The sequence below is a fragment of the Copidosoma floridanum genome, unplaced genomic scaffold, assembly GCF_036245765.1.
Source record: "Copidosoma floridanum isolate Cflo_tuat_1 unplaced genomic scaffold, Cflo_Japanese_pri ptg000006l, whole genome shotgun sequence".
NCBI lineage: Eukaryota > Metazoa > Arthropoda > Insecta > Hymenoptera > Encyrtidae > Copidosoma > Copidosoma floridanum.
This window is the reverse complement of record NW_028321883.1, coordinates 23,872,227-23,882,913: the sequence shown is the minus strand read 5'-3', so window position 1 is coordinate 23,882,913 and position 10,687 is coordinate 23,872,227. Positions and strand designations below refer to the sequence as shown.

Here is a 10,687-nt window from a genome sequence, read left to right as displayed (position 1 = left end):
ATATACACTCGCTCGACGCTTTAATTTTTTTTTTTTTTGCCTCCCTCTCCCTTTTTGCCTTCTTTTGTTTGGACTAAATTTAATTTTTCCGCTGCTCCCTCTCGATAATGTACGTGTATACACGTAGGCTGCAGTGCATCCCTCTCTCGTGAGTTTTATTCAACTTGGCTCAATCCAATTTAGGAGGAGATATATATATATATATACCAACACGACGCGCGATTGAGACGTTTCCGAGTATAATCTTAAGCATGCAAATTCGGCCCGTTGATTTTATTAAGCATCTGTAGAATTTACATTTTAAATTCGCCCCGAGCCATTTGAAATTTAAATCCTTTTTCACCGGCGACCTGAAAAATACACGTACAATACGTATACACATACCTTTTGGCGTTTTTTCGAAAATCACACCTGTAATGCAAATGTATAATGATATATACATAATATAAACATACGCGTGTATAGGTATGAATATTATCATATTTGCGAGCACACGCTTATAACGTGTAACATCAATGCGGTGCGAGTAATCCTTTCTGCTCGAAGGCTGTACAATTATAATTATTCAAATGGAACAGCAACAACAATAATGATAATTATGACGGTAATAATATATGTAGGATGACGGCCGACGGTAATGTTATTCAGCGAAGCGCCAGTTGTTTTCCCAGGGCAATTTTCGGGCCGAAATTCGCAAAATTATCGCAGTCGATCAGTTACACGGCGAGGAAGAAGAAAAAAAAGCAATAATAATAAATAAATAAATAAATAAATAAAAATCACGCCTTTCTCGGCATCGTGGAGGGAAAGAATGGCACCGGCGCACGCGAAATTCCTCCCCTCTGTTGAGACAAGCCCCGCGTTGTTGTGTATAGGTATATATATAGCCACACATGGCACGCCACCTTTGCGTAAATAAAGAAACGGGTGGAAAAAAAAAAAAAAAAAAATTAAAAAGAAAGAAAGAAAGGAAGAAAGGAAGAAAAAGGCTCCAAAGAAGAAGGAAAGGGGGGAGGGCGCGCAGAGAGGCGGCGCGCGATGCCAGATTAAACGTCGCCATCGGGACAGGGAGGGAGAAAGGGCCGATAGGCGCTGATTGTAATTAATAGCGAGGGATCGCCTCTCCCTCGGAGCCGGTTAATTGTCCCGAGACGCTATACACGCGCGGGCCTTCGTATAGGTGTGTAAGCGTAGGTATATACTTATATATATATATATTGTACGGAAAGGGGTGCAGAGGCGCAAAACTGCTCGAGCTCACGCTACATATACCCAAGGCCCCGGTGATTGTCCGGCGGTTTCTCTCTTCCGATTGCTTCGGCTTCGATCATCGACACCGTGTGTATATATATTGTTCGTCCTTGCGTGTGGGTGTTATATACTATATACTGCAGTGGTAGGAAGTACATAGTCCCCGTGGCTCCGCTCGTCTTTGGCCGCGCGAACGAAAAGTCCGACCGCGCGTGTGTTTACCGGGTGGTTATTTCCGGCCGATGGATATTTCCGACACTCCAGCTATACAGAGGCCTGGATTACCGATGGTCTGCACTCGAATGGTAAGCATATTTTGATTTAATTTTTTATCTAAACTACTTTTACAAGTCCTCAAATAAAAGTACAAATATGCAGATCCACTTTTTTTTTCTTTTTCATTTAATCGTCATGAGTTTTGTTGAACAATGTTTTTTTTTTCCAAGACGGTTAAATTATGATACTTTTATATCAATCGATTCCAGAATTTTAATCCTTGTAGTCCTCTTTTTTACTTACATTTCATTTTACAAACACAATGGATTTTTTTCCGATTTTCATCGTCATTTGAATCAATGGCTAAATACTTTGTGTAAAATGACGAAATGCCATACGATGAAAAAAAAAAAAAAAGTAACATGAATAATGACGAATCGTAAAAATTTGCATCGATAATCGAAGGGATTGTCGAGTTTGTTTCAATTCCAATTGAACTTGGGCGTACCTTAAAAACAAAACTTCAAATGCAATTTTCAAACGATTCCCGATGCGTCAGGCAAGACCAATCATCAAAGACAGAAATATCGAGAATATAGTTACAATCATACGCACGAAGAAGAGACTTTGCACCGTAACGCGTACGGTTTTCCGAAAGCCCGGCCCGCTTATTTTCGGACAAAACATACACCTGTCAAAAGGGACGCGTGAGCCGGAGTTTCATCATCTCTCCTTATTTTGTACGTAAGTATATAGGTGGCTATACTGCTCGCGGAAGGAGACATGACGAGTTTCACGGCAATATGACAAAGTCCTCACCTACTGCATACTTCAATTTATAGCTACTCAACGACTTGGGAAAACATTGCATTTTCCACAAATCTTACATGAAGCAAAATTGTGAAACATTTTGCAGATTAATTTATTGCAGTTCACTCAAAAACAGAAAATTAATAACATGATGAAATTTCATTTACGTAATTTCGTTGCATCAAAAAATGTTTGTATCAATTAGATTTGATTTCAATTTAATAACAATTCGTCCGAAGAATTAAAGTTAACATTTTGATTGATTCCCATTTCAAAAGACGTTTAATCAATTTTTAATTGAGAATCAAATATTCCGTCAAATTGTTTAGTTGAGAAATCACATGTATTGGATTCCTAGTATCATATACGTGTAAAATTAAGAAACATGTATCCTTTGCAAATCACAAGTATATCATTGAAAATATGTGACGAGTGGCCAGTTCCAGAGTAAAAGCTTACGTGCTCACCTACACGTAGGTGTTTTCACTTTTTCACCCCAACCCTATATACTTTCCCGCACCATATAGCACACCGCGCACATGGCACACGCGCCTCGCGGTGGGTATATAAGTGGTGGCAAGGTCGGACTAGAGCACACAAGTGCAGTGCTGTTCGTGCATCCAATACCTATACGCTCTTCGTCTCTTTCATTCATCCAGGCATACGATCAGTGAGTATAACGTTATATCAGTGTCCGTACATAGTCACTATTTTTTCAAGTGCTGCTGTGTTTTATATATATATATATTTTTTTTAATTTTACGATTCATATGGGGCGTTCGGTGCAATATTACAAGGTTAAAGTGTCTACTTATTATTGCTTCTCTGTACGGTAAAATGATGTATTCGTGGCACGCGTGGGTTTCACTGTACCGATGTATCATTTTCCGCGTGATATGACTTGGCAGCTCAATTCGGATTTGATTATTGCAATACTCCTTTGATTTGGTTTCTCCAAATCTTTTTTACCAATAAGCACTTGATGATGCAATGAAGGGTCAATAAAATGTGTAATATCAATGAACAACGAAACATCACTCAAACTATTTTTCGTAATTTATAACCGGCCGGTACTTGAAAGTCATCTTTCAAACAAATCAGTTTTAACGTGTTGCTCGTTTGCCGAATTTAAATTACGGACGAGAAAACAAAAATGTGACACTTTCGCGTCGATGGGAAGAAATCTACTTTGTTGGCCAATATTTTCAGCTCGACATATCATTGAACGCGATCGATGTGACTCAGCCACTGTTAACTCATTTAATAGTACCCATCACTGAATCGTCATCAAGCGCTAGAAAGCAATAATGGGAGATTTTTTCATCATTTTACACATGAAAAATCTGGTGACGCGAAAGTGACCATTTTCGAAGAAAGAGCAAATAAACTTTTCCTTCAATCATTAGTAGTTTTAAACGTCAGAAACATTTGGGGGGAAAAAAAGAAAAAAGTGTTGCATAATCTTACCGAAAGTGACAACAAAAATCGCTTACGCAACCCTTAAATGTCAAGGAAATGAAAAGTCATGGAAAGCTAATCCCCAAGTAATTAATAAGTGCATCGCCGAGTGAAAATCCTTTTTTATCAGCAAACGCGCACCTTTGAGCGGGATCAGCGCCACGTGGCGACATCCTCCGTGAAAAATCAATACCTCCCCGCGCACACCCGGGCTCCAGTACAGCCCACCATTGGCGGCTTATTCGTATATTGCTACGGTGTCAGAGCGGCGCGAACCCTCGGTAACGCGAGACGCATCGGCTAAGAATATATTCCGGTGAGTTTTTCCAACTCTACTCTTTTTTTTTTTTTTTTTCCTCCATTCGTATTCGTGACAATACATGCGCCAGAAAAAACCGAGTGAGTTCGGAATACGGGGTTCTTTTTGTGCTTTTTTGTATTTTTTTTTATCGAGAAAAGTAACGCCGCGACACGTATGGGATATTGGATCGAGCTTTGGGGCGCTTGACCTTTTTGACCTTGCGAGTGTTGTATATACGGGACAAAATGCGGGCTACTCTTATTTTCGGATGTTACTCGAGCTTGTTTTTCGTCATTGAAATTGATTGCATTTGAATGACTATACATTTGACAATTGAATGCATAACAACAAATCACCCGTGAATCATCTCGTTCGTGTTAATTTTTTAATACGATTGTTGCTATTGTCATTGTTTATTAATTTTTTTTGAATTTCAGAAAGGCAAAGTGTAACATGGCTTCGGTGAAGGATGGACTGCTTAAGGCAATCGCCGAGCCAGTAGCAACGGGTCGCAATAAAATCACGATCGTCGGCGTCGGCCAGGTCGGAATGGCGTGTGCCTTTAGCATCTTGACAAACGTAAGTTTATCTTTCACGATAAAAATGATAATTACTCGAAGAAAAAAAAAAAAAATATCTATCCGTACGTGATAAAAAGATACTCATGCGTGTCTAACATCGTTGAAACTTGCAAGCTCAACTTGTCGGATCGGTATTTAAATGTCATTTGTATAATGTTAATTAAAACTTTAAAATGATGTAATCGAAACCATATGAAAATGCTCATCACGAGTCGATGCACAAATATTCAACAATCGACAAGAGGGCCATCAACCCCTTCTCTCCCCCTTTTCTTTCTCCTCCCAATCTCCAATCAATCAAAACTGATTACTCGATAATCAACACAGACAGGTGAAATATCATGTACTTGAAACGATGAGCACACGCGATAATATCTGCACGTTTTGAGATAAAAACAACATCAACAACGATAATGTCAACGATACGTGTTTACAGAACGTCTCGAGCGACGTGGTGTTGGTCGACGTGATGGCCGACAAGCTGAAAGGTGAGATGCTGGACCTGCAGCACGGCAGCGCCTTCCTGAAGAACGCGCGGATAAACGCGAGCACCGACTACGCGGCCTCGGCGAACTCGAGCATTTGCATCGTGACTGCAGGCGCTCGGCAACGCGAGGGCGAGTCCCGTCTGGACCTCGTGCAGCGCAACACCGACATATTCAAGGGCATCGTGCCCCAACTGGTCAAGTACAGCCCCAACACGATACTCCTCGTCGTCTCGAATCCCGTGGACATACTGACGTATGTCGCCTGGAAGCTGTCCGGGCTGCCCAGGAATCGCGTCATCGGCAGTGGCACCAACCTCGACTCGGCCAGGTTCCGCTTCCTACTGTCCCAGAGGCTCAACGTCGCCCCCACCTCCTGCCACGGCTGGATCATCGGCGAGCACGGGGACACCAGTGGTACGTGCCCATTCATACCCTATTTTCCATAGATAATGTATCATCGTGCCCCTTTGTATACTTGTAGTGCCGGTCTGGAGCGGGGTAAACGTGGGCGGGGTGCGATTGTGCGAGTTGGACGAGAACGTGGGCACCGAGGCGGACCAGGAGGGCTGGAACGAGTTGCACAAGCAGGTGGTCCAGAGCGCGTACGAGGTCATTCGGCTCAAGGGTTACACCTCGTGGGCCATCGGGCTCAGCGTCTCGCAGCTGGCCTCCTCCATACTGCGCAACTCCATGCAAGTCCACGCCGTGTCGACCCTCGTTGCGGTGCGTTAAATATATATAAAAAATATAATACGGTGTTTACGAGTTTACGAAGCTCTTATTGATATGTGTTTGCAGGGCCAACATGGTATCGAGCGGGAGGTCTTTCTTTCGCTGCCGTGCACGCTCGGGGAGAACGGCATCGCCCACGTCATCAAGCAAAAGTTGACGGACAAGGAGCTCGAGTTGCTCGGCAAGTCCGCCAATACCATGGACGAGGTCCAGAAGGGTCTCAAGTTCTAAGCTTCCTCGTCGTCGTCTCTGTGTTTTCCACGCGTGGCTGAATCCATTGATTTTTCGTGCGGTGCGTCGCGCGCGGTGCGTCAATTTTTACTCTCGTCCGATGTGTAGGATACTTGTTTTTTTTTTTTTTTTTTTTTTTTTTTTTTTTTTTTTTTTTTTTTTTTTTTTTTTGTGCAACAAGGCACGCGCGCGTGATCGTCAATTATTTATTTGCTCGTCAAGTATTTTTAGTTACACGTTCCTACGTTATTTTTTACCTATACAAACGAACGATGCCGAAGATTACGCTACACAGCCTACAGTATTTACTTCTCCTCCGTTTTTCTCCCACTTACACTTTTTGTACTATTTATTGTTTTTAAATAAGAAATGTACCTATACGTCCAACGATCTTGCATTGAGCGGCTGCATTTTTTTTTTTTTTTTTTACAATTTTTCATTTCCGAATGTAGATAGCAAAATAAAAAAAAAATAAAAAGGACACTTTGTAAAATCCATCGAGCCAACGTCGATGTTGAATAAACAAAATGAAAAGAAAACGTGTGTCCTTCGATTAATCGAGTCTCCTTCGTTGTTCCCTCCCATGTATATAGTCGTGGTTGCACACACAGAGAGAGAGAGAGAGAGAGCGTGAAGTTGGCCATGAAAAAACACTCCCTGGCCGAAAGAAAACAAAAATCTCATCGTACAGTTTTGGTTTTGCGAATAGAGAAATAAATAAAAACAAATCACACAAGTCACGAAGCGCGCTGGTGATGCACCGCGTGGAGACGAGTCGTGATCACAGACAATGGTACCAGCGATCAGCTGCCGTAGCATAAGGATTTGGAAAACACATCGCGTTATCAACGAGTGCCTATCGGCGTTTGGAAAACCCCAAACTGGCAAGCGAATTTTGTCGGGCCACGCCGAGCCCCACTTAAGCAGAAATTACAGTGACCAGCTGTAAGTTGACGAATACACACACATAGGAACCCTCACTTTGTAACGATCACATCGGTAACCTATAACGATCGAGTGAGTACACACTGTTTGTTAGGAGACAGCCACCATGTCTTCGAAGCGAGCTGCTGTGCAACGTCGTGGAGCCCGTCCAGGACGGACTGACCAAAGTAACCGTCGTGGGTGCCGGCACGGTGGGAATCGCCTGCGTCAACTCCCTACTGTTCCAAGTAGACCTTCACTCTACTTGTAAAAATAGATTTTTTTTTTTTTTTTTTAATTATTTTTTTAACGGTGGAACAACGTTGATTGTGCGACAGAAAATCAGCAACCACGTGACACTGCTTGACGCGTTCCCGAAAAGACTGAGGGGCGAGGGCATGGACTTTTCCCACGGGCTGATTTTCCTGGACGATCCGCAATTCGAGTACGACACAGGTAGGACTGTATTACATCAAGAGAGAGGAAGAAGACATTGATTTTTATATTGCTCATTCGCTGGTAAGATTTTTGCGCGTCGAGCAACTCGAAGGTGGTGATAATAACGATCGGCGTGCGCCAGATGAAGAACGAGTCGAGGCTCGAGCTGGTCCACCGAAACGCCGAGATAATAAAAACCATCATCGTACCGCTGGCCGAGTACAGTCCGAAGGCTGTTTTCATCATCGTGACGAATCCAGGCTAGTTTTAACCCCTTATTATACGCACACGTGTATTTTATCGAAAAAAAGCAAAAAAAAACAAAAAATGAAAAGGGTCGATATTGCACGCGCGTCAGTCGACATAATGAGCTGGTTGGCGTGGAAGGTGAGCGGATTGCCGATCAACAGGGTCATTGGCACCGGCACGCACTTGGACACAGCGAGATTTCGATACATGATTGCCAATCGTCTCGGCGTAGCCTCACACTCCATTCACGGGTACATTGTCGGCGAGCACGGCGATAGTCAAGGTTGCACACCCACTGTACCTATACCATAGGATTGCCTTTTTTTTTTTTCACTTTGAAAAATGATTTGTCGTCAAGTTCCTCTCTGGTCGAGCGTGAGCGCCGGTGGCGTCACGTTCCGGGACATACTCCCAAACATCGGTATGACCACGGATGAGGAGAAGTGGTACGAAATCGCCCGAGACGTCGTGAGCGCGTGAGTTGCATTGAATTCAGATTAATCGTAAGGGCGCGACGTTAATTTGCTCGGCTTTTGCGCATCAGAGGACCGACTGTCAGGTGTCTCAAAGGGTACTCCAACACTGCCGTGGGACTAACGGTGGCCGACATCACCAAAGCCATTCTTCTGAACAACCAGACCATCAAGTGCGTCTCGACCCTCGTCCAGGTACGTTATCTCCCTTTAACTTTGTTTGACGGAAATTACGTGCCTCGCGGGAGTGACAAAATTTGTTTTTAAATCGGCGAGCGCTCATTTGTTATTCCGCGAAGCTGCGAGCGCTGGCAAAGGACGACCAGTATACACGGGAGAAAAAAAAAAAAACAAAGAGTTTGCAAAGAGAGCGATTCCGCGCGTTTGGCCATCCAACGCCGAGAGTGTCATTGAGCGCTCGGAATGCCCCACATGTGTGTTCGATTACCGTGGCGTTGTTCGTCTAAATTAAACTCGCGACGAGTCCTCGTTCGCGCCTTGAAATCTCGAGGAATACCAATGGAGATCGAGGAAAGAGGAAAAAAATTCACGCCAACACACGACTTTTGCCGTAGGGTCACTACGACGTTTGCAAGGAGTTGTTTCTGTCGCTTCCGTGCACCATCGGGGAGCGCGGCATCAGCAGCGTCGTGCGCGTCCGAATGACGGAGCACGAGAGGAAGATGTTCAAGTCCTCGGCGGCACAAGTTAACAGCGTTCAGAAGGACATAAAGCTCTGAGTTGTACGATCTTGTGTTTCTTATATGCCATCTTTTCGGCGTGAGTCACCAATAAATGTTATATCCTTTTCCATTTTATGTCTTCTTTCGTTTACAGTGATGGTAAACGAATAAGCTTACGCAGTATCATATATACATTACAGTGTGGTAGCTTCATGATTTCACAAAAGTTATTTACAGTTGGCCCATTCACGTGACTGATTTGCATGGAGCTTATACAAGATAAAAAAAAAAAAAAAAAAAAGGAAAACAAATATTTACTCGGTTCACAGTTAGTTTATCGAGACGTGATCTCGAAAACTTTCGCTGTAAACATTTCTATCACTTGCAACGCGATCTGATCAGCTGCTCGTGGTTTTGCATAACACGTTTCTCGAAACGCTCGTGCGCAATACATTTTTGTGGTATTCATAATGAAAAAAAAAAAAAAAAAAAAAAAAGTAAGAAGCGGACGCTTTCGATGAAATTCAATGATCAACATTCTTCCGCCGAGATCTGTTTGGGTATTCCCTCTGTAAGGACGCGTGAGGTCTTTTCTTTTTTTTTTTTTTTTTTTTTTTAGTTTTACGACATCCTTTCAATTGAACGCACATGTAAATTCAGCGTCAAAGCAAAAATAAATTTTGTTTTCTCGTCGTAACTAATTTTTTCACGCTAAGCTCTTTGGATAAACATGTATGGACTTTTGAAGGTAGAAAAGAGAGAAAAAGAAAAAGAGTGATTTTATGACGCATTGAAAAACAAAACGAGTTTTACAAAATATAAATACGTCCCATCACTCGGGTGTAAAGGCACTCTCGCGAAAGAAATCGGATTTTAATACCTCCGGAAGCTGTAGCGCTGCCTAATGCCCCGAAAACCACTGTCCTTTGATCTTCCATGTATTATCTAATTAAAAAATAAAACATTAACTGATCATTTTTTTTTTTTTTTTTTAAATTACCAATTTTTTGTACGTTGATTAATTTGTTACAGAGTCAACAATATAATGGCCCAAATTTTTGTTATTTTGGTTACTCCTGGCGTAGAGTGATCGACGAGTTGCGACAAAAATCCTTTTATTTACATTCAACGCACTCATACGTGAGCTTGTATGTCCCTGCACTTACTCTATTCGCGAATCGATTTGTTAAGAATAACGATCATCTTGAAACAATGAAGGAAACATCAAAATTCCAGTGTAAAGCAACGCGAGAGGACGGTACGAGGGGAGAGGGGCTGCAGGTGGTCACAGAGAGAGAGAGAGAGAAAAAAAAATTGTTTTGCCGGAGGCTAGGCCGGCGACAAGGTAAGCCGCAGCTTGGACGGTCTTTCCGTAGGTGTCGCTCGACGCAAAATTACAATTGCTTGACCGGTGCCAAAAGGACGTTTTATCAATACGCTCGTGTCGAAATAATTTTTTTTTTTTTTTTTCTACATCCATAACATTGGTTTTTGTATGATTTTGTTTGAGAATAAAACTATCTTGCATCAAAGTGAAAGAGCAAAATTATAACGCGCGTTTTTTTTTTTTTTTAATTCAACGTTCAAGTGAGAGATAAAACAACATTCAATTAGAAAGAAAAAAAAAAAAAATTAATGGTGAATGGTTTTCAAGAGACGTAATAGTATCAGCAAATCAACCTTCAGCAAACAAAACAGATACATGTATGTGCGAAAAAAAAAAGAGAGAGAGAACTATGTACTACGTATTTCCTCAGCCATTCTTATGGCTATTGCGATAACGGCGAGGCGAAGCCTTGACAAATCACATCATTATCAAAGTACACCTGTATCAAAACACACGTAAGTGGTG

The 10,687-nt window shown here is 42.3% G+C and overlaps 2 protein-coding genes across 2 annotated transcripts; both read left to right on the top strand.

Annotated features, from left to right (window-relative positions):
- The first annotated feature begins 2,907 nt into the window (after nucleotides 1–2,907).
- LOC106640232 (L-lactate dehydrogenase) lies at nucleotides 2,908–6,210 on the top strand. The gene is made up of 5 exons (XM_014354185.3): nucleotides 2,908–2,947; nucleotides 4,474–4,615; nucleotides 5,054–5,519; nucleotides 5,587–5,828; nucleotides 5,904–6,210. Exons 2-5 carry the CDS (start codon nucleotides 4,490–4,492, stop codon nucleotides 6,066–6,068), a joined length of 999 nt encoding a protein of 332 aa, XP_014209671.1. The 5' UTR covers nucleotides 2,908–2,947; nucleotides 4,474–4,489; the 3' UTR covers nucleotides 6,069–6,210.
- Nucleotides 6,211–6,858: 648 nt separating this feature from the next.
- Nucleotides 6,859–8,908, top strand: LOC106646440 (L-lactate dehydrogenase). The gene is made up of 8 exons (XM_014362480.2): nucleotides 6,859–7,013; nucleotides 7,108–7,240; nucleotides 7,331–7,448; nucleotides 7,517–7,690; nucleotides 7,789–7,962; nucleotides 8,038–8,155; nucleotides 8,224–8,347; nucleotides 8,728–8,908. The coding sequence occupies exons 1-8, from the start codon at nucleotides 6,859–6,861 to the stop codon at nucleotides 8,890–8,892; spliced, it is 1,161 nt and encodes a 386-aa protein (XP_014217966.2). The 3' UTR covers nucleotides 8,893–8,908.
- Nucleotides 8,909–10,687: the final 1,779 nt, after the last annotated feature.

Coding starts and splice junctions, on each gene's coding strand:
- LOC106646440 (XM_014362480.2), top strand. CDS start 6,859: ATGGTACCAGCGATCAGCTGCCGTAGCATAAGGATTTGGAAAACACAT. Junction 7,241..7,330: donor TCAACTCCCTACTGTTCCAA/GTAGACCTTCAC, acceptor ATTGTGCGACAG/AAAATCAGCAACCACGTGAC. Junction 7,449..7,516: donor GCAATTCGAGTACGACACAG/GTAGGACTGTAT, acceptor TTCGCTGGTAAG/ATTTTTGCGCGTCGAGCAAC.
- LOC106640232 (XM_014354185.3), top strand. CDS start 4,490: ATGGCTTCGGTGAAGGATGGACTGCTTAAGGCAATCGCCGAGCCAGTA. Junction 4,616..5,053: donor CCTTTAGCATCTTGACAAAC/GTAAGTTTATCT, acceptor ACGTGTTTACAG/AACGTCTCGAGCGACGTGGT. Junction 5,829..5,903: donor CCGTGTCGACCCTCGTTGCG/GTGCGTTAAATA, acceptor ATGTGTTTGCAG/GGCCAACATGGTATCGAGCG.